The sequence below is a fragment of the Zootoca vivipara genome, chromosome 16, assembly GCF_963506605.1.
Source record: "Zootoca vivipara chromosome 16, rZooViv1.1, whole genome shotgun sequence".
In the NCBI taxonomy this organism is placed as follows: domain Eukaryota; kingdom Metazoa; phylum Chordata; class Lepidosauria; order Squamata; family Lacertidae; genus Zootoca; species Zootoca vivipara.
Genome location: NC_083291.1, coordinates 20,890,661 through 20,913,563, shown reverse-complemented (window position 1 = coordinate 20,913,563; position 22,903 = coordinate 20,890,661). Strand labels below are relative to the sequence as shown.

The 22,903-nt window shown below is 46.3% G+C and overlaps 2 protein-coding genes across 2 annotated transcripts; one reads left to right on the top strand and one right to left on the bottom strand.

The window, feature by feature from the left end:
- Positions 1 to 8,411: 8,411 nt before the first annotated feature.
- On the bottom strand, positions 8,412 to 16,053 carry LOC118097929 (cationic trypsin-3-like). The gene is made up of 5 exons (XM_035141247.2): positions 15,931 to 16,053; positions 14,750 to 14,912; positions 12,921 to 13,174; positions 10,986 to 11,122; positions 8,412 to 8,750 (listed from the first exon to the last, which is right to left on the bottom strand). The coding sequence occupies exons 1-5, from the start codon at positions 15,968 to 15,970 to the stop codon at positions 8,601 to 8,603; spliced, it is 744 nt and encodes a 247-aa protein (XP_034997138.1). The 5' UTR covers positions 15,971 to 16,053; the 3' UTR covers positions 8,412 to 8,600.
- Positions 16,054 to 19,551: 3,498 nt separating this feature from the next.
- LOC118097932 (uncharacterized) lies at positions 19,552 to 22,806 on the top strand. The gene is made up of 4 exons (XM_060269093.1): positions 19,552 to 19,784; positions 20,954 to 21,278; positions 21,912 to 22,039; positions 22,307 to 22,806. The coding sequence occupies exons 1-4, from the start codon at positions 19,577 to 19,579 to the stop codon at positions 22,660 to 22,662; spliced, it is 1,017 nt and encodes a 338-aa protein (XP_060125076.1). The 5' UTR covers positions 19,552 to 19,576; the 3' UTR covers positions 22,663 to 22,806.
- Positions 22,807 to 22,903: the final 97 nt, after the last annotated feature.

The window sequence follows — 22,903 nt, the reverse complement described above, 5'->3', positions numbered from 1 at the left end:
GGCAGGAATATCAGCATATGCTCACTCTAATCACTCACTCTCTCTCACACGCTTGATTCTGTTATGTATGCATCCTCTACACCAGGCATCCCCAAACTTCGGCTCTCCAGATGTTTTGGACTACAATCCCCACCTTCCCCGACCACTGGTCCTGTTAGCTAGGGATCATGGGAGTTGTAGGCCAAAACATCTGGAGGGCCGCAGTTTGGGGGTGCCTGCTCTACACTCTTCTGTTTTCTTTAAATATTTTTAAAAGACCTGTCAGTTAACACACATTAGGCAGAGATTTTTTTAAAAAAATACATGGAAAGTGCCTTTTTTAAAAAAATCCAAAACACCTGGCTTGGGTGGTTTATGGGATTTTTAACAAAACTTGACATCATATCTGAATTAAAAAGAAGGAGGGGGATAAATCCCAGAAACTTGGAAAGAATCAAGGTTAGTAATGGTACCAAAACCTGGCAAAGATCCTGTGGTTACTCATACCATTCAACTGCATTAAGATTCCAAAATATTTTCATGCAGACAGATTAGCACAATTAATGCCCCACCTGGTTGACAAAAATCAGGTGGGCTTTGTAAAAGGGAGGCAATTTAAACACTTTAATTTTTTATTTCAGAAAAAGAACTGGCAAATAAGCTTAAATAGCATCACTGGATTTCACAATGCATCCCACAACCAGATTTTCTTTCTTTCTTCTCTTAAAACAAATAGGTTCAGTTTTAAATTTGTTCAACTTCTACATAATTTACAGAAAGGCAGTAAGGTTATAATCAGAAATAATAGTTGGGGTACAGACACAAAGCAGAGGGGCCTTTTCTTGCCCCTACTTTTTGGAACTTTTGGCGATAGAGACCTTAGCTACAAAAATTAAAACTTTATTTTTAATTTGCAAATTTAATAAGGAAAAGGGGAAAAGGAAAAACAAATATGGCAAAATAGTAATGAAAAACACCCACCATATATACAAAATTAAGAGATAAACCACTTGTGGAGGGTGTCATAATACATGATACAACACATGTTAAACTTATCAGCAGATGATGTAGCCTTTATGCTTTTTGGTGGGTGAGTGGGACTTTCCAATTTGGTACTACCATACATCCAAATTAGCTCTAATGAACAGAATGTACACCTCTGAGAAGCAAATAGAATTGGAACATCTCTACAAGGAAATCTCAAAACAAAACAAAACAAAACTCTTCTTACTCACTAAAGCAGTATTAAAAATTTGGGTCAGGCTCTCTTCTCAATTAGCTTTCTCTCCACTGACATCAATCCTTCAAAATGATTCTGTGCTCTAATAATCACACTCTATTATTATCACTACTACTTTTATTTTAATACGTCTCTCTACTAACTTTTTGTGCCTTGTATTCACATCTAACCAATTATACTATTTTGCTCCCCACTTAACATTCTACTATTCATTAGGCACCCCCCTTCAAAAAAAACCCCAGCAATGATAAAGACAGCACTAAGGTCTCTGAACCACATGACAATACAAAAGCATTTATCTGAGTTTCTTTTTAAAGCATTTTTGCTTTCCAGCCCATTCCAGAAGTTTTGAATATATTGACTTACTACAGAGCCATGGCAGCGACGGAAACTAAGGCTACAAAGACGAACAATATTGTTTTTATTATTAAATTCATTACCCTCCCTCCAACAGCAGGTTCCGGGGCATGCTAAAACCATTTGAAATTCCTAATTAAACACAGCTAAAACAGATTAGCCACAGGACTAGGGAGGGTCCTGAAGACACACTACACAGGTGATAAGCATCAGAGTAAAAAAGTGGGCCTTCAACATTGGCCAAAAGCCTAGTCAAAGTGCAGACACAGAATCGTGCAGCTGGAAGGGACCTCAAGGGTCATCTAGTGCAACCCCCCGCAATGCAGGAATCCTGCACACTGCCACCCCCGGGAGGCGGCTCAAACCACCAACCTTCTGGTTACATTGACCCACTGCAGGGAGGAAATTCCATAACTTCGGAGCTGCAGCAAAGAATGCCCCCCCCCCCCCCGCCACCACACTGCTAGTATTTAACCTCCCCTCTACTATTTATGTGCAGTTATTTTGATGTTCTGTACCTTTTTGTACCCAAATAAAAATACTTTTTAAAAAGGCAACAAGAGGCAAAGCACATTTCTGGTAGGCCAAGCCACCTGCCACATTTCTAAGAGAAATGACGACATATATGCCCATTAACCTTTCCATCCTCAATTTACTTCCTTCTAAGTAAAACCTTTAAAAAACAGTTTGTATTTTATATACCAAGCATTACTCCACCAAATTCCAAATGGCATTGATGAAGAGAAGGCGTTTTTTTTAAGTGTCCCGACACAAACATTTCAGGTTCAAATTAAACATCAAAAACACTGGCAAAATTTATCTAAAAAACCTACTTTACAACTGGCACAACTAGCAGTCTCTCAGTTATTGAGGAAGAACAAGTGACAAGCTGAGCCCCCCAGTACAATTACAAGACCCAAATCATGCTTTTGCATATCAAAGCAAACGGGGATCTAGCCGACACGTGGAAATTCTCGGCCAGTTTGCAACTCCTCGTTACCTACACGCAACTCCCAACCAAGCCCGACTCAATCTGGGCTCCCTCCAAACAGAGCAGGAGAGGAAAAGCAACAGACCAAACCAACTGAAAGGGGAAAAAAGGGGTGACAGGGAGAGTTCATTCCCCCTTTCTTATTATTTAAATTCAATTTTCTTCTAGTAACATAACATTTCACCAGCATTTAAAGGCACCTCTGACCTATTCTTCACACTGTTTAATATGTTTAGTATAGCCTACAGGCAGAGTATTAAGAAAATATTTTTTCCCCTGCTGTAGAAAAGATGGTTTGTGCAAGACCTCATTGATGAAGGGGTGTGGTGCAAGAAGACAGACTACATGGGGTCTACCAAGGAGGGGTTTCATTAAACCATTATTATTATTATTATTTGTATGGGAAGAATAAGAATAAGAATTTTATTATTTATACCCTGCTGACCTGGCTGGGTTTCCCCAGCCACTCTGGTCGGCTTACAGAATATATAAAACATAATAAAGAATCAAACATTAAAAACTTCCCAATACAGGGCTGCCTTCAGATGTCTTCTAAAAGTTGTATAGTTGTTTATTTCCGTGACATCTGAAGGGAGCGTGCCACTACTGAGAAGGTCCTCTGCCTGGTTCCCTGTAGCTTCACTTCTTGCAGTGAGGGAACCGTCAGAAGGCCTTCGGCGCTGGACCTCAGTGTCCGGGCTGAACGATGGGGGTGGAGACGCTCCTTCAGGTATACTGGGCTGAGGCCATTTAAGACTTTAAAGGTCAGCACTAACACTTTGAATTGTGCTCAGAAATGCACTGGGAGCCAGTGAAGATCTTTTAGGACCGGTGTTGTTTGGTCCCGGTGGCCACTCCTGGTCACCAGTCTAGCTGCCGCATTCTGGATTAAATGCAGTTTCCGGGTCACCTTCAAAGGTAGCCCCATGTAGAGTGCATTGCAGTAGTCCAAGCAGGAGATAACTAGAGCATGCACCACTCTGGCGAGACAGTCCACGGGCAGATAGGGTCTCAGCCTGCGTACCAGATGGAGCTGGTAGAAAGCTGCCCTGGACACAGAATTGACCTGCGCCTCCAGCTGTGAGTCCAAAATGACTCCTAAGCTGTGCACCTGGTCCTTCAGGGGCACAGTTATCCCATTCAGGACCAGGGAGTCCCCCACACCTGCCCCCCCAAAACAGTACTTCTGTCTTGTCCTGATTCAACCTCAATCTGTTAGCCGCCATCCATCCTCCAGCCGCCTCCAGACATTCACACAGGACCTTCACTGGTTCCAGTTTGAAGGAGAAGTAGAGCTGGGTATCATCTGCATACTGGTGAACACCCATTGTTTCTACCAGTGCACAAGGAAACTTGCAGGAAAGCATACTTTGCAACTTCTAACCTAGGGTTTCCCAAACTTGGCTCTCTAGCTGTTTTTGGACTACAACTCCCATCATCCCTAGCTGGCAAGACAAGAGGCAGGTAAAACCGCCACTGCTCCCGAGTCCCTCTGCCACACGTTTCTTTATGGCATGAATGGGGATGCTGTGCTCATGTGCTCAGTCACTTGACTGCTGTAAAAACAGGATGTAAGTATTTATGGGCTAATGGCCTCATCCAGCAGGAACTTCTTTTGTTTCTCTTTTTGAGATTTGTGCACTACTGAAAGAAATTTCAGCGAAACCAGATTGTCATTTAATGCGTATTATTATCCCCATATTGTCATTTAACAGCTCCCTCCCCAGCTGACTCTGCTTCTAGTCCCTCCCCGCTTTTAAGTGGTTTCTCTTTTATTTCCACTCCTTCCCCCACACCACATCCTGTTCTCCCATCTGTGCTTCACCGCATTAGCTGCTTGAAGAGCACCAAGGATGTTGTTGTGCCTGGAGTTGCTTTGGTTGGGCAAATGTCTGCCGAGAGGCTCCTTTGCGCCAATGGGCTTCCATTTGCTGCTCACTTTCCTGTTCCCCTCAGGTAAGCAACTTATTATTACCGCCATCTCTTAACTCAGTGGTCTTTAAACTGTTCTAACCTAGGATTCATTCTTAACCCCAAAATTCACTATTATCTTTTGCTTATATCAATAGTTTTTAATGGTACGGTCAAACTATTATTTGGCAAGATGCTGGTATTGGCTAATCTTTATTATCTGGGGTTAATCAGGTTGACATACACTCTTTCTGAAGTTGCATCAAGTAAAAAAAAAAAGAGAGAGAGAGAGATTTACATTTCCCTGTTTCCCAGCCAAGTTAATCATACCCTTTTGTCTGGCACTCAGGTATCAGGATGCCAGGGATTATCACTTTAATTCTCCCACCCCCCTTCTTCCTTGCAGAGGAACACCTGGTCAGAGAGAGTCAAAATGGTGTCAGTCAGGCCTGTCTTCCTGTGCTGCTTCAGACATGTGCCTGTACATTCTGTACATGTTTATGAACAACTAGTGGAATTCAGCCCGTTTAGAAACGGGCGCTAGAACGCTGCTCTCGTGCAGCGCCGGCATGGGACGGAGCTTCGGAGGTCTCCAAAGCCCCGTCTCATGCGGGAGGTGCGCGGCGAGGGGGGGGGCGGGAGATATTCTCCGAAACTCCATCCCATGCCGGCGCTGCGTGCCAAGGCGGCGGGGGGGAGGAGCGCTTCTCACCCCCCCCCCCGCCGCCTCGCCGCGGACCTGTCCTTGCTGTCGGCGGCAGAGGGACAGGAACAAAGGAGGAGAAAGCAGCCCTTTCTCCTCCTTCCTTCCTCTCCCTCCGCCGCCGACAGCCCTTTCTGTTGGTGGTGAGGGGAGAGGAACGAACGGAGAGAAAGCAGCGGTTGGCGGAGCGGCGGTTGGCCGTTGTCCCTCCGTCCAATCCCTGTATCCCTGGGGCAGATGCGCAGTGACCCAGGGACACACGGGACAACTGGACGCAGGGACAACTTGGACATTATTATATAGGATTATTATATATACAATTATTATATGTAAGGGACCCAGGTGGCGCTGTGGGATAAACCACAGAGTCTAGGGCTTGCTGATCAGAAGGTCGGCGGTTCGAATCCCTGCAACTGGGTGAGCTCCCGTTGCTCGGTCCCAGCTCCTGCCTACCTAGCAGTTCGAAAGCACATCAAAGTGCAAGTAGATAAATAGGAACCGCTACAGCGGGAAGGTAAACGGCGTTTCCGTGTGGTTCACCAGAAGCAGCTTTGTCATGCTGGCCACATGACCCTGAAGCTGTCTGCAGACAAACGCCAGCTCCCTCAGCCTATAGAGCGAGATGAGCGCTGCAACCCCAGAGTCGGACACGACTGGACCTGATGGTCAGGGGCCCCTTTACCTTTTATTATATATATATAACCTTAAAATTCTTACAACACAATGTCTCCCTTTAATTGTAAGCCATCTGATTCAACTCTTAATTTCTTTTACTTGCATTCCTTTTCTTTTTCTTATAAGGCAGTGCTGTAGACCAGTCTGCAGATATGATTGTCAGGGGAAATGAGCGAGTCATCTTGAAATGCTCCCAACCGAAAACCCGCTTTAGCTACATGTACTGGTATAAACAAGAAAGGAGGAAAGATGCACGGCTCCAGCTAGTGATTTATTCGAGAGAAGGTGCTGGAGACCGTTTTCCTATTGAGACGGAATTTAAAGACCTCTTTGAGAGCCCTGGAATGGAAGATTACAGCTTGAATCTGATCCTGAAGGAAGCAAAGCCGAGAGACAGGGGCACCTACTTCTGTGCTAAGCAAGATCACACAGCGAGGCGGTTGCACAGGAAACCAGACACAAACCCCTTCACTGAGGAATGTACATGATAATCGTTGCTGCACAGATATGACCCAAGATATTTCGGCATCTGAGGAGGAAAAACGCAAGTGCCACCCATGTTTTTGAGATTTTTGAGAATTCTAAGGAAAGTTTGAGAATTTTTGAGAATTCTAAGAAAAAACCATCTTCCACAAAAGCTGCTGCTTGCCTTCTATCACTGTGCCATACAGAGCGTGCTCACGTATGGTTTATGTTTGTGGTACGGAAGCTGTACTTCTCAGGATAGAGCAGGGCTGTGTAGAATTATTAAAACAGCAGAGAGCATTATTGGCTGCTCACTCTCCACCTTAGAACAGATCTACCATAACCAGGATAATAAATGTTGGAAATGTAAGAACGTGGAAGGAACATTTTATGCTATGTGGTGGACTTGCCCTTTAGTTAAGGATTTCTGGGAGAAGATTTGTAATGAGTTAAAAACGGTGTTGAAAAACACCTTTATTAAGAAACCAGAATCCTTTCTACTGGGTATAGTTGGAAAAGAAATACCTAGGAAAGATGTTAATTTTTTCTTGTATGCCACAACTGCGGCTAGAATCCTGATAGCTAAGAACTGGAAAACACAAGAGATGCCAACAGTGGAAGAATGGCAAAAGAAAATGATGGACTTTATGGAACTTGCTGAGCTGACCGGGAGACTACATGACCAGGCAGAAGAGTCGGTGGAAGAGGAATGGAAGAATTTTAGAGTATATTTTAAAAAGTGTTGTAGAATTGAATTGAATTAGGAATTAGGAAGAGAATTATAAGTATTCATGGAACTGCAGGCTTGAAAATTAAGTTGAAGAATATTATGGTTAAGGTGTAGTAAGATATAATATGAATATAAACATAAGATATTGAAGATGCAAATAGGTTAGGGAAAATAAGACGTAGAATTTGCCAAAAATGATAAGCAATGAGCTGCAGGTAGGGGGAATCCGAGGAAGTCCCTTTTTTAAAAAAAAGAAGTGATGATATATATATTCAAATTGGGTGTTTTTATTGTATGGTGTTGTTTGTATTGTAATGGGTTATTTTTCTTCTTCTTCTTTGTCTCGTTTTTCTTTTTTATTGTCTATTATGGTTTTTATATTCTTTTTTTGATTTATGTGTGTGTTATTGTAAAATTAATAAAAATTACTTATATATTTAAAAAAAAGTACAGCAGGTGCCATAGAAAAGCACTAGACATATCAGTGGATCCAATGCACCCTGATCACCGTTTCCTTGAGCTCCTGCCATTGGGACGGAGATATAGAACAATGCAGGCAAGAATGAGCCATCTCAAGAACAGTTTCTTCTCTAGAGCAATTTTGGCCGTGAATGAAAAGTCTGAACTTTGAAGTCATCTTATTTTACTTGTTATAGTGTACTGTATTGCACTGTTTTAATTAGGGTTTTGTAGTAATTTTGGATTATGTGGAATGCTTTATCTGAGTGGATGTGATAACCGATAAATTTCGTTGTTCCCGCAAGGGGACAATGACAATAAAGATTATCTTATATTATCTTATCTTATGTTATGTTCTACTAATTAACACGAGACATAACTGACTGGGAAGTTCTCCTGGATCAGTCTCTCTCTCTCTCTCTCTCTCTCTCTCACACACACACACACACACAGGAACTGTGTGAAAACCATGTAAAGCATTCATTGCAATACAGTACAGTGGTCCCTCGACTTACGAACTTAATCCGTTCCGAATGCACATTCGTAGGTCGAAAATTTCGCAAGTTGAAAAGCGAATTCCCATAGGAAAAAAAAATTCGGAAAAATTCTTAAGTCGAGGAAACCACATTTAAAAAATTCATAAGTCGAGTAAACCGCATTTAAAACCCCCAACGGTTTCCGTTCGGATGTAGAAAAATTTGTAAGTGTGCGGCCATTTGTCCCGTTCGTAAGTCAAAAACTTCAGATGTCGGGTAATTCGTAAGTCGAGGGACCACTGTATATGTATGTGAAAGGAGTTGAATCCTTAAGGTCTTTTCTGCAAATGTTCACAGAAGGGACTGAGATGCAGTGGAGGCTTCCATTGGAGAAGCAAGTTTAAATAAATAAGGCCTGGCAGAAAGCTTGTGCAAAGGTATTTATTTCAGGTGAATGAGAGCACAAAGTGACAATTCCTAGATCTTCCTTTGCATTAAAGAACTTCACCCCTGTTTTATTTTTTGAGTATTGAACCCTTACATTTCGATTCACTGGGATGACCTCTCAGTGAGTGCAAAGAGAGGAGAGTTAATCAAAGTATGTTGGCTTTTGATCAGTTGGATCTGATAGTGCTACTAATCCATGAGACGTAGTTGCAAACTTTGGTGTAGACTCCAGGGTAGCCCTTCTGAGCACATCCAAGGCCCCAGGAGACAACTCCCTGGAGCTGCCCGTTGCAGACCACAGGACCACCAGAATCTCCCTATGAAAGAACACAAGGAAAGTCTATTCAGTAAGCGGTACAAGTGAGAGACGGAATATGACTTGTGTTACTCCAATACCTTGCAACAAGGGCGTACCCACCATGGGGCAAGTTAGGGCAGCTGCCCTACTCTAGAAGCAGGGCTGGTGGGCAGAGGCGGAGCACAGCCCGGCGGAGCGCGAGTTCGCCACGCCGCACCCTCCCTCCAGCTCCCCGGCGCGCCCTCAGGCAAGGCCAAGCGCGGCGGGGAACCAGGGAGCGCGGCGCGGTGGGCGGGAACGCCGAACTCGCGCTCCGCTGGGCTGGGCTCCGCCTCCGCCCACCAGCCCTGCTTCTAGGGAGGGGCACAGCCCGGGGGAGCGCGAGTTCGCCGTTCCCGCCCGCCGCGCTGCGCCCTCCCTCCAGCTCCCCGTCGCGCCCTCTGGCAAGGCCAAGCGCGGCGGGGAACCAGAGAGCGCGGCGCGGCGGGCGGGAACGCTGAACTCGCGCTCCGCTGGGCTGGGCTCCGCCTCCGCCCACCAGCCCTGCTTCTAGGGAGGGGTACAGCCCGGCGGAGCGCGAGTTCGCCGTTCCCGCCCACTTTGTGGCCCCTCCCCTTCCGTGCCTTGGCCCCTCCCCTTGCCCCCCCCCTAGTTTTGATCCTGGGTACGCCCATGCCTTGCAACAGTTTGTAGAATGTGCCTCTGCCAAAGTATAGACTAACAGTCATTGAGATCATTCTTCTTTTTGTCTAATTCCTGCCACACAGGCACCATCAGTCTCTTGGACAGCACCACCGAAGCCTGTTAACTGTAGAGTTGGGGTGGGATTTCTGAGGGAAACTGCTCAGCACCTCCCCAAAATAATACTTCCAAGGATTATGGGGAGGCAGGGGAGCTACGGCAGTTAAAGCAACTCAAAACCTAGCGAGGTTTGTCCTGTCAATGGAAGCCCTGCACAAGAGCTTCTGCTTGTGCAATGGGGCTTTCCCATCCTCTCCTCCCTGCACCCACCCCAAATGGAGTTGGGGAAGAGTTGGGAAAACCCCCAGAACAGGGGTAGAGAGTGAATGCTTGCGCTGACAAGCAATTCACCATAAGGCAATGTTCTATTCACATTTTACAGGATTTCAAAGCACCAGAATTGCCTAATAAACAGCAGCCCCCCCCCCCAAACTTATACTGAACCTATAGGGCAGGCATCCCCAAACTTCGGCCCTCCAGATGTTTTGGACTACAATTCCCATCTTCCCCGACCACTGGTCCTGTTAGCTAGGGATCATGGGAGTTGTAGGCCAAAACATCTGGAGGGCCGCAGTTTGGGGATGCCTGCTATAGGGTCTCTCTAGAGTTATAATGAAGAGCAGAAAGTAGACTTAAACCTAGTCTGCTCAACTATCGAGTTGTCTTTTGCAAACAGACCAATAACTCAAGGATTAATCCTGGCTGAACAAGAGGAGGGATGAATGCTAAAGCAAATCTTATCTTCTAAACTATCTTCAAGTACTAGTAATGCAAGTATAAAAGACTCTTCCTTCCTCCCAGTTCTCTGGGGCAAATGAGGAGGGACCCATCAGTCATCAGGTGATTTGCACTATTAACACATTGTATGTATAAAATCTTTTTTGGGCTGACTGTAATAAAATTCTCACCATCCTGGTAGAAAGTTGCGAAACCTTCTGGGGAAAAAAAAATCTGATAAAAGGGTTTGTGGGGCCTGAAAAGAACACCAATATCCCCTCCCATACACATTTTGCCTAATATACATTACACATTTTTGCAAAGCAATTTCTCTAAATATAGTGCTTTTTAACTTTCACTAATATACAAATTTTAAAAAATGCACACTTTGCCCTCGTATACTTGGCTGCAGAAATACAATGCAAATTTGGAGAAGTGCAAATTTTGATGGACGGCTGTGGTAGGTACTCATTTAAATGCAAACTGAATTGGGTTTCTCCCCCATCCCTAAACCTCCACATTAGCAATAGGCAGCTAGAAACTGTGGGGGTTACTCTGTCTAACAGGTAAATTCCTTCTGTCCCTCTGAACCGCCCGATCCCAAGGAAATCCTCCCTCCCTTGCCATTATCCCATTAGACCTTGCTCAGCGGACATAATAATAAGAATAAGAATAATTTTTTATATATACCACACCCATCTGGCTGGGTTGCCCTTCCAACCGAGCATCTGTATCATCTGCCAAGAGACCCCTATGCCACTACAATGAAGTGCCTATGGAAAGAGAGAAGATTTACCTGGCAGGAGTCTTTGCCACCCTCCAGAAATCCCACACACATCATGTTTTGCGTGATTTGCCCTGGATAAGCTTTCGTGCACTGACTAGAGGAAAGCACAGGCGCATTCAGGCACTGCAGGAGGTCAGGATAGCTGGCTGCAGGAAGCATAGGAGAAAAGAAAATAGGAATGTTGCATTCATTGTTATGATTTACGTGGAAAGTATTGCATTGGAAGAAGCAAAGACCACTTGTGTCGAAGCAATGATTCTTCAACATCAGCTTCGTTGGACTGGTCATGTTGTGCTGATGCCTGATTATCATCTTAGAATCATAGAATCATAGAGTTGGAAGAGACCACAAGGTCCATCCAGTCCAACCCCTGCCAAGCAGGAAACAGCATCAAAGCATTCCTGACAGACGGCTGTCAAGCCTCTGAGCTTAAAGACCTCCAAAGAAGGAGACTCCTCCACACCCCTTGGCAGCAAATTCCACTGCCGAACAGCTCTTCCTGTCAGGAAGTTCTTCCTAAAGTTTAGGTGGAATGTTCTTTCTTGTAAAGCAACTACTCTGTTCTGAACCTAAAAATTGGAAAGTGTAATGCTGGTGGTCAACAAAAGAGGTTTAAAGTCTCTCTCAAGGCAAATCTAAACCATGACAATTGGGAAACACTGGCCTACAAGCACTCCAATTGGGGAACAGCCTTTACCAAAGGTGTCATGGGCTTTGAAGACACTCAAACTCAGGACAAAAGGGAGAAATGTGCTAAGAGGAAGGCACATTTGGCAAACCCTCACTGTGACCAACTCCCGCCTGGAAACCTATGTTCCCACTGTGGAAGGATGTGGATCCACGATTGGCCTCCACAGTCACTGTTAAAACTGTGTTTATGGAAGACAATCTTACTCGACTACAAGTGATCACCAAAGAAGAAGAAGACTTTTTGATATTGTTTACGACTACTTTCGCCCTTTAATTTTTCATATGTTGCAAGCGGCCTTGAGCATCGTTTCGACTTTGGAAAGGCGGCCTACAAATAAAATGATTTTGAAAACGGGGAAAACTTCCTTTCATAATTTTCTTTTCCCTGTAACTATAGATTATAGATCGTATTTGGGGCACGGGGCTGGGGGTGATTTGGGGAAGTGAAGCAATGAGGAGGGATTCTCCTGGTCCACATCCTGTTAAAGGAGACTGCCCTGGTGATAAGAGGACATGGTCAGTGTTGAAATAAGATTCAGCTGCCAGTCAGCCTGGCTTATGCACATAGAATGGAGTGCAGAGCACGGGGAGCCAGGGGTGTGGAGTTGGGGGGGGGGGCGACTGCCGGAGCGATGGCCCTGGGCACACTTTTCCTGGGGGCGTTGGCAGGGTAGCATGGGGAGGACACAACAGGCACGCACGCAAGGCTGGGATCAAAGGGAGCATGGCTGTTGTGTCCTCACCCTGCCATCGCATCGACATTGAGGGATGGGCTGCCATGCCCCACCCCGGGCACACACACCCGCCCACCCCGGGCATCATGAAGGCATGCTCCACTATTGGGGTGAGCAATCTGTCCGTCTCATTCTGCAAAAGGTCTTGGACCAACACTGCATGGGCATAGTCAACGAAGAGCAGGGGGGCAGCTGCCCACCCATGAAAGTTAATCAACAAAAATACTTAACTAACTGAGGTTCTTCCATCCCTAACATGAAGCCTGCCTCCCCCAACATAAATCCTGGTTATGCCCATGCAATCTGGTTATTGCTTTTAGAGAGCAAGTTAGAATGGCAATCTTAGTCTTAACTTTAAGGGGCACATTAAAAGCAACTGGATTTTTTTTAAGGCAACAGAAGGAGATTGAAGAACATGGCTGGGTGGCTAACATGTTGCTCTCTCCCCACCCCCACCCCGTGTTTGTACTCCGCATTCTTCCCCCTGCACCAGCATCACAAAAGAACACAAAGGACTCACTGCCACTGCTGCGGGTGTTGCCCCAGCCGGAAATTAGGCACTGTGTCCCGGTGGTCACGCAGCTGGTGGGCAGGCTGACCGATCTGATCCGAGTGTTGAGGGCTGCCTGGCTGGACAGCTTGATGAGCATGATGTCATTGTCCAATGTGTTGGCGTTGTAGCTTGGGTGGCGGATGACTTTGGCCGAATTAATGTACTGCTCGCTGCCATCGTTTAAGGTCAAACTGTGTTCCCCAAGTCTCACCTGGATACGTCTGGTTTGAGACAAAGAAGAGCGCCTTGATCATCCACATCCCTGTTTCAACAACCCACACAACCCCAGAACCACTGACATGGCTGCTTTTCTTGGGAGCGCACCATTCTCCAAAGCGACTTGAATCCTGACAAATGTGGGGTTGGTTGCAAGTTAGCTTCTAGTCCCAAAATACTCAGGCCATCTGGCCCATCTAGCTCAGAATTGTCTACACCAGGCTTTTCCAAACTTGGGTCTCCAGCTGTTTTTGGACTACAGCTCCCACCATCCCTAGCTAGCAGGACCAGTGGTCAGGGATGATGGGAATTGTAGTCCAAAAGCAGCTGGAATCCCAAGTTTGGGGAAACCCTGGTCTACACTGACTAGCAATGGTGCTCCAAGTTTGAGGCAGGAACTCTTTTTCCCCAACCCTACCTGGGAATGCCAAGGATTGAACCTGGAAACTTCTACACACAAAACAGATGCTCTTCTACTGAGCTACGTGGTTTCTGCTTTAGTGCAGGCTGAGTTGTTGGCATCTGTCCGTCTCGAGAGACAAGGCAGTGTGTGCCTCTGGGGGTGAAACCACTGTGTTAGCAGGACTGAAGTGACCTCCCCAGACTGCAATCAATCCTGGGCAGTGTATATGGAGGTCCTGGGGTGCCCAGATGACAAGACCCACCTCTTGGCCTCTCTGATGTGGTCCAAAGGAAAGCAGGAGAATATATTTGGCCCCAGCTTGGCAGCAGACGGGGTACCAACTTGAATAAAATATTGGGGAGGGGCAGGTAAGCCCCTCCTTGCATAACTGATCACAAGAGGAGGTGCTTGTACATCATTTGAATGGCAATGCCCATCAACTTGGGGGGGGGCTGTCAAACATTTTATTGGGGGGCCAACTACACCTTGGTCCCTAGGAGTTGCCAGAAGGAAACGTACAAGGCACCATCTGGGATTCCACTTTGGATTTCTGTAGGTTTATTCCTCAGCCCTTTCTTCTCCTGAAACCATCCCAGAAGGCAGCAGAGGTTTAGGACCAGGTGTTTCCTTCTCCTAGATGGGCTACCTTCTCAGGTTGATGAGCCCTACCTGCTCCTCACTTCCCTCCACAGCACGTGCAGAAACAGCCTTCTTGACCATTGGACCCACTGTTGGTCTCGTCTGCTCAATCCGCCAGAGCCTGTCTTCATATGCAGGGAGCTCCCTAACTCACCGAGGGTTTGAAACCCAGTGGCTACCCTCACCTGTTTTAGCTGGCCAGCTGATGCCGTTCCCAGGGTGTGGCTGCTGCCACATGCTGTTGGCTTCTAGGGACCACAGGTGAGAGCTGAGTGCAGGGTGGGGGACCAAAGGTAGACTAACTACCCCAGAAGAAGCACAATGTGTCTCCTATCAGAGGTATTACCCCTCCTCCAACATCCCATGCACCCTCATAACAGGCTGAATGTTCCAGTGGTTATTATTATTTCCAGTGTCAACGGCAGGGGGCAGTGTCTACTACTGCTCACGAAAGGAATACCAAAATAAATAAATAAGAAATCAGAGCAATACTGCTGCAAGGAGCAGCACGACAGGTTGGTTGGTTTTTTAAACTTACGACTTATAGCAGTGAGCAGCTGAAACAACCCACTGGTTGTTGATGAGCGACCCACCACAGAAGTGGTATCCGGAATTCAGGGAAACTTGGTAGGGGACAGAATGTGACTGGCAGGTGTAGCCTCCCACGATTTTATCATCATCATCATTGATGGGGAAGGCAGCTGGGGAAAGAATGAAGAACATCAGATTCTGTATTTGGGGTCCTGGGAGACACACCTGTCTACAGATCAGACTTCATGAGGTCTACGTTCCATAGCTCTAGTGTGCAAATGATCAAGCATAGCAGAAATTCAACCCACTGTCCATCTTAAAAGGTAAAGGGAACCCTGACCATTAGGTCCAGTTGTGACTGACTCTGGGGTTGCGGCGCTCATCTCGCGTTATTGGCCGAGGGAGCTGGCGTACAGCTTCCAGGTTATGTGGCCAGCATGACAAAGCCGCTTCTGGCGAACCAGAGCAGCACACGGAAATGCCGTTTGCCTTCCCTCTGTAGCGGTACCTATTTATCTACTTGCACTTTGACGTGCTTTCAAACTGCTAGGTTGGTAGGAGCTGGGACCGAACAACGGGAGCTCACCCCGTCGTGGGGATTCGACCTTCTGATCGGCAAGCCCTAGGCTCAGTGGTTTAACCCACAGCGCCACCTACGTCCCACGTCTGCCCATCTTGTCTGCCATTAATTTAAAAACCGTGGCAAGCCACAATTCTTTCCTTCCATTTAGCAAGGCAAGGTTCTTGTTGTTCGTAATCTCCATGTCGGCAAAGAGTTGTCTAGTTGCTCAGTGTACTAGGAAACATCTGGTGAGAGGGAAAGCAAGAAAAGAACTCACAATTTCCACATCTCCCAGATGTTTTCCTAGCCTGGTCATGTCCTGTTTCTTACGTACTTGCGGACTAAGCAAAGAGCCACCAATGTCTCTGATTGGAAGGCTGGCCACTTTGCCATTCCACTCCTCCTTCAAGAATCTGTCTTTAAAATAATGGGCCTCATGTGTTTGTCTCCATTTGCATTTGGCTGAAGCTGGTCAGGACTGGGTGGCAGTGACAGACATCGCAGAGGCACAGCTTCCCTTTGGGTGTGACCCCTACTTGGCAAAGAGGTAAACAGTGCCAGGAGTGTTCAAAGTGGAGCCATTTCCCCTTGTTACCCAGACAGGAACCATGAGAAACCACACTTACCAGCCACTCCCAAGAAGGCTACGAACAAAACAAATTTCATGGTGTTTTCTTCCCAGTGGGAAAGCCAAGAGGAAGCATTGTTATATTTATATCCTGGGGTTATCTCCACCCCAAGGACTTTATCCAATGGAAAAGTACACAATGGAAAATCTAGAAAATCCATACTTGGGTTTGCATCAACAACAGGTGGTGAGGAAAAAGAGAACCAAGCATACATTAATCACAGACCCTCCCAGTGTCCCTCTTTTCCAGGGATAGTCCTGGATTTACAGAAGCCATCCCGGTTTCTGATTTGATCCCAGAATGTCCCACTTTTCCTTAAGATGTCCCTATCTTCATTGGAGAAATGTTGGAGAGTATGGAGTTATGCAAACCCCCAAGCCAAGGATGCTTTAGAAGTCATCTGAAAGCAGCCCTGTATAAGGAAGTTTTTTTAAATGTTTAATGTTTTATTATGTTTTTATATATGTTGAAAGCCACCCAGAGTGACTGGGGCAATGCAGTCAGATGGGTGGGGTATTATTATTATTAATTAAATAGGATGTCCCTATTTTTATCAGAGAAACTTTGGATGTATGTAGTCATACATTCACAAAATATAGATGGTAACCTTCCTTAATCTTAACTCCTATCTGAGAGTCCAGATGTTTTAAATTCCTCCCCACCAGGTATCTCTGATATGTAATAGTGTGGGATTGAGATTTGATCTTAATTTTATATTGGCCTTAGGAAATTTCCCTCAGAAATATGTTTGAAGTTGTGCTCTAAATAAAGAGGCATATGTTCAGAACATCACTCTGGAATTTTGCTCCAGATTGCAAACTGTATTTCTTCGAATCCCGCTATGCTTCTGCTATGAAGCCCCTGGTTGACCCAGCCCTCCAGTTTTTAGACATCAGGCCAAGTTCTTGCCAATGTCATTTGCTCACATTCACTCCTCTTGTTTTTCCCAGTTTTTTCTGTTTTCTTCCCACCCTCGTCATTTACATTTTCCTAGGGGCAGAAATATGTCTTGCGTGGACAGGCGACGTCCCCCAACCCCCCCCCCCCGGCGACCCGCTGAGCGGAATAAAGACGCATAACAACGTGCTAGGGGATTCAAATTGGCCACAACTTTATTAAGATTCAGATGTAGGGAGACCTTGGCTCAGGCATTGGGCGTTATCCTTCCCAGCCCCCAGCCGGGGTTCTGGGAGGCTTCGGGGTTATCTACATGTATGGGGCTGGCTCTGGAGAACATATGTTCAAGCAGAGAGAGCCCGCCCCCTGTTTGCCGCCACTGGAAGGGGGAAGTGATTATGCCTATTGGCATGGTCAAGGCTTCCTCCAATACCCCACTCTTGTTGCCGCAAAGGGGGTGAGGTCTCCGCCTCACGCCCCTCCCTCTAGGAAAATCACCAAAGAATTCCGCCCAAGGCCTGACACTGCCCAGGGCCGTCTTAAGCATATCGGGCGCCCGGGCGCCGTGGTACGAAGATTGCTTCGGCGCCCCTCCCGCCCCGTTTCCCACCGCAGCTGTCTGGCGGGCGCAGCGCTGCTGGAGTGGGCGCAGCCGTGCGGCGCCAGCCTGATGGCCCTGCGCCCTGTGCCACCCAGCCTTGCCTTAGAGCCGGCCCTGACACCGCCAAAGATGTGGCATATTGCTACGGGAAAGGCGAAACCTGCCAATGCAGGAAAATTCCTTTCCGACCCTTCAACAGCGGCCTTGATGTAGCAGCGCCTGTGAACCTGTAGAGAAAAGGTTAACCTGCAAAAGAACATGAATGAAGGGTGTGGAGGGTGGGAGAAGCTCTGGAACCAACTGGTGCTTGGAGGTAAAATTCAAATTCTCTTGTGTGAGCTGGGCAGTCCGTCCCCTTACCTGGCCACCCCATGGCAACACCTCCCCAGGCAGGATTGGACGCTGGGCTTGGGTAGGCGGAGACTCCTGGCATCCTACCTGGGGAGGCGATGCCAGCCCCAAACTACCAGGGAGTCGCCTCTGGGACCAGGGGGCTGCGTGCATCCACGCAAAAGTCGCCCATTGATGTGTGGAGCGGTCATTCTCTCTCCCCACGACATCTTTCTCTTTTTTTCTAAGCAAGATGAGCAACATGGATGATGACAGACAGCACTTTGGTGAGGCTTTGGGGAAGAAAGATGGAAGACAACAAAGGGGAGCATTTTTACAGCTCCCTCACCGTGTGCAACCAGAAATATGGAGAATTGGGGCCAGGGATACTGGGTACAGCCGCCCACTGAATTTCCCTTTAAGTGAAAGGAGAACTGCAATGGGAAACAGGTGTATTTTATTCATTACCATTCTTCTAAGCATTACCAAACATTCAAAACTTCCCTAATCTGGCCTGCCTTCAGATGTCTTCTAAAAGTCAGATACTGGTAGTTGTATGTTCTGCTCAGTGGCAAGCAGTTAGTGGACTAGGGGGACAGGGCTAGTCCCCTAAATGTGCCTTCCAGTGCTCTCCATAGCTGCCAAGTTTTCCCTTTTCTCACGAGGAAGCCTATTCAGCATAAGGGAATTTCCCTTAAAAAAAGGGAGAACTTGGCAGCTATGGTGCTCCCCCCCCCCGAAAAATAGGTGCCAGGACTCACCATGAAATTGTTACAGTAAGCGCCACACTTTTTAAGTGTTACAGTAAGTGCCGGTACTGCGTGCCCTTGAGTACCCCTGGGAATAAAACACTGGTTCTCAGTAAATTAGAGCCTTCAAGTACTATACAGTATATATAATTTTTATTACATTTTCCTGTTTTACAATTTAAAATACTCATTTAAATATACTTAAAATATCAATGACTTCCCTTCTTCTATTTCCATAGTTCATTTTGCATATCATAAATCCCTGCAAATTTTACAAAAACGAAACCATTCGGTATTCCATTATTGCATCCATCAAAACTTATTTACACTGTTGACTTTATCTTGATGCTGCCAGCGTTCTCAAGTGTACACAACCCCCCCCCAAGTATTCAATAAACGTTTTCCAATCTTCTCTAAACGTATGTTCTCTTATTCTATATGTTAAGTCTGCAAGCTGCGCATATTCTGTCTGTTGAAGTTGCCATTCTTTAGTTTAGGACCCTAAAGTATTAAGGTGCAATGCATTTTTGTAAACCGCTTTGAGTGTTGTTGTTGTTTTCCTTTTTTAAAATAACAACAATAATAATAAGTTTTATTTATACCCTGCCCTCCACAGCCAAGACTGGGCTCAGGGCGGCTAACACTGAATATAAAACAATTAATTAAAATACAGCTTAAAAACGAGATTAAATACAACATTAAAATTAAAATGCAGCCTCATCAGAAAAAGGAAAAGGGGGAAGGGATCAAGTTGATTCCAGGCCAAAGGCCAGGTGGAACAACTCTGTCTTACAGGCCCTGTGGAAAGAAATCAAATCCCGCAGGGCCCTGGTCTCATGAGACAGAGCGTTCCACCAGGCCGGAGCCAACGCTGAAAAGGCCCTGGCTCTGGTTGAGGCTAATCTGACTTCCTTAGGGCCTGGGATCTCTAAGGTGTTGCTATTTATGGACCTTAAGGTCCACCGCAGGGCATACTGGGAGAGGCGGTCCCGTAGGTACGAGGGTCCTAGGTCGTGAAGGGCTTTAAAGGTCAAAACCTTCACAATCCAGCAGTGTTATAAATTTCATGAAATGCATCAAATACTGTACTGCACATTTAAATATGTGCTTCACGTTTCGAACTTGGCCGTGCAAGGGAGTCTTCCATCCTCAAGGGGGAGTGGTTGAGTTGAGCCTACGCCATATTTCTGCAAGGAGATGGCTTAGAAACAGCAAATGCTCCGAGATGAAGGTCCAGGTCGTGTGGTGTGTGGCTGTTTCTCTCTTGGCTGCAGGTGCGTTTGTAGCTGGGAGAAAAACGATCAGTCAGGAAACCCTAGAATATTCTGTTGGAACTAAAATGTTCTTACAATTTCCCCCAGGTTGATACAAACCGAGGAGGAAAGAACAAGGAGGACAAGTTGGAGAATTGAAGCTTCTGGGGCACAAACCTCTTGCTGTGGACTTGCTTCGTCAACCTGGTGGCATCCATGCATTATTGCTGGATTACAACTCCCATCAACCCCGGCTAGCATGGCTGATGGCACTCAGCCAGCAGAGCAAGAGACTCTTAATCTCAGGATTGTGGGTTCAAGCCCCATGTTGGGCCAAAGATTCCTGCCCTACAATTTTGTGATGGTATTTGTAGTCTGAAACAACTGGAGGGCACCAGGTTGAGGAAGACTGTTCCAGACACTAGCAGGAGGTCTTTAATGCTGTGTGTTGTTGGTGTTGTTGTTGTTGTTGTTGATTTCTGTTGTTATTATGGGTTTCTATGTTATAAACCACCCTGTGACCCATGGATGAAGGGCCGTATATAAATAATATATTATAATATTATTAACATAATAACAATAGTAATACCGACAACTATTTCTGCCACTTATTTTATCTCATGTCCTTTGCTGACCCTCTCTCACCTGCCGTGCCAACAGGTGAGTGGCCTACCTGGTAGGGGTGGCGCCACAGATGACAGGGCAGAAGAGGGCTGGGGAGGGGAAAGTCAGAGGTGTACTGCTCCACTAGGAGATTTAACCAGCTTTCTGGTGTCCTGGCAAGAAGTGGCCACCCCAGAAGCTGAAGGGCAATGTTTGGCTATTTTCTTGACTACTGCTGAGTTCTCTATAAAGGATTGCTTTCATCAGCTCTGTGAATGTTAATCTAATAAGCCAACACTCTGCTCCGTTTCTGAAACAGTTGCACAGATTTAATAGGCGGCATCTCTGACAACAGGCAAACCAGTTTCATACTGCCCACCCCCAGTTCTGTGATGGATGGAGGAGCTAGCAGTCACAGGGGGTCATCAGCCCCCCAGATGCTGGGGTGGGGGAGTGGGGAGTTCTAGGGCAGTTAATGTGGCATACAAATCATCTGTGCATTTGTAGCGCAAATATGCATAGAAAATAGAAAAATGAACACGATTATCTGAGCAATTTCTTTGAGTGCATCTTTTTCTTCCCCCCAGGGCTTTCAGGCAAAGAGATCCAGCAGGTGCCAAGCTTGATGGTGAAGAAGGGCGGAACAGCCCAGCTGGAATGCAGCCAAACTTATGGACACGATAACATGTATTGGTACAAGCAACAGCCCCAGGGGAAGGGCCTTCAGCTTCTCTATTACTCCATTGAACATGCTCCGGAGACCAACGAAATCAAGTCGGACAGATTGACGGCTCGTCGGTTGGACAATAAAGTATTTTGCTTGAACATCTCCTCGGTCGAAGCAAGCGATACAGGCGTGTATTTCTGTGCTAGCAGCAGATACACAGTAGTCGGGAGCTCTTCCTGCAGTGTGCAATAACTCCCTGCCCTGGCTGTGTTTAGCAACGTGACACCTGTTGTCTTTGAGAACGAGACCTTAGAGGTGGTGGGCTGCTGTTCGAAAGGAGTTTTGCTCTGACTGGGGAATTCCACCCGGTGTAATGTGGGCTGCCACCGTTTCACTCTGACTGAAAGGAGAAGAACTTGGTTCATCACTGCAGACCCTGTGCCAGGGTCGCCTCGATGTTGTTACAGTTGCCGTCATCTCTGAATAATGACCATATTGGCTGGGTACTGTAGTCGGATGGAGGGACACCAGTTCCCTATCCCTGCCTTATCATTTAAGAAATACATCACAGGGTCCATTGAAAACTGCTGAACACTTGAGTTGCTGGTGATGCATTTCTCTCCTTCTATCTATATATATAAAAATGTAAATTGACCATGTCCGTTAGTATCCATGTTTCAACAAAAATGCATTCTGGGAAAAGAACCAGGTTGCAAACCAGCGCCCTTTAGTGGCGGCTACACCGGTACTGCACCTATAAAACCTTCTCTCTCAACAGCACCTTGAGCAACACCTCGCTCGCAGCACACAGATTTTGTGCCCCTGAACTAGAACAGCAAAACCAGCAGTATCTGCTTACCTTGACTTTGTGATGTCAGGAGTGGAGTCAGTGTGACGGAACCACAGAAGGAAGCGGAGAGTAAAACTTGCCAAAAGTCTAGTGGCTGCATTAGAGAAGAAATGTGGATTGGCTGGTGCCTTCTGAGCGTTTGGCTTTTGGAAATAGGTAAAGCTTTCATTGAACCCTTTTTATATTATGCTCACCTGCGACGTTGGTTTAAACCAGTGTTTTCCAGTGGGGTGAGGGTTTAAACCAGTGTTTTCCAAACTTGGGTCTCCAGCTGTTTTTGGACTACAGTTCCCATCATCCCTGACCACCGGTCCTGCTAGCTAGGGATGCTGTAGTCCAAAAACAGCTGGAGACCCAAGTTTGGAAAACACTGGTTTAAACCCTCACCCCCAATGTTATAACACTTCGCTTTCTCTCTTCCAGGAAGCTCAAATGCTCGCATCGACCAAACACAGGGTTTAGTGCTGAGAGAAGGCGACACTGCGCAGCTGGAATGCAATCAAACGGAGTCGCACAACTATTTGTTCTGGTACCGGCAGGATGCAAATCGAGGGCTGCAGTTTCTCTATTTTTTCCAGTATCGAGAGCTTCTGGAGAACAGCAGCAGTCTTCCTCAACGGTTCGCAGCCGAGCAGCCTGAGACTCAGCGCCTTAAGCTGAAGATTTCCTCTGTGAAACAAGACGATTCGGCCGTCTACTTCTGTGCAACCAGTGTTGACACAGCGGTTCAAAGTAATGCTTTCCACCTACAAAAACATTGCATATGTATGAGTGTCTGAGGGTGGAACAAGACAGACACGATCCTGTGTGTTTTTCTCATAACACTCATGCTGGGAATTTGGGCAGTATTTGAATAGACAAATCAGTGGATGAGAGAGGAACTGCTTAACTTCTGCCCTGTCTGCAGAAACCCAGCTGGATGGGCGGGGTAATAATAATAATAATAATAATAATAATAATAATAATAATAATAAATTGCTTTTGTCCACATACAAAAATGAACAGGAAGTGAGTGTGTGT

What these genes read in the sequence shown, in the direction of transcription:
- LOC118097929 (XM_035141247.2), bottom strand. Translation starts at nt 15,970, where the DNA reads ATGAAATTTGTTTTGTTCGTAGCCTTCTTGGGAGTGGCTG. An exon ending in CAACACCCGCAGCAGTGGCA is followed by an intron (nt 11,123 to 12,920) that starts GTGAGTCCTTTG and finishes TGCTTCCTGCAG; the next exon opens with CCAGCTATCCTGACCTCCTG. An exon ending in GTGGCAAAGACTCCTGCCAG is followed by an intron (nt 8,751 to 10,985) that starts GTAAATCTTCTC and finishes GTTCTTTCATAG; the next exon opens with GGAGATTCTGGTGGTCCTGT.
- LOC118097932 (XM_060269093.1), top strand. Translation starts at nt 19,577, where the DNA reads ATGAAATGCATCAAATACTGTACTGCACATTTAAATATGTGCTTCACG. An exon ending in GGGAGCTCTTCCTGCAGTGT is followed by an intron (nt 21,279 to 21,911) that starts GCAATAACTCCC and finishes TTGTGATGTCAG; the next exon opens with GAGTGGAGTCAGTGTGACGG. An exon ending in CGTTTGGCTTTTGGAAATAG is followed by an intron (nt 22,040 to 22,306) that starts GTAAAGCTTTCA and finishes TCTCTCTTCCAG; the next exon opens with GAAGCTCAAATGCTCGCATC.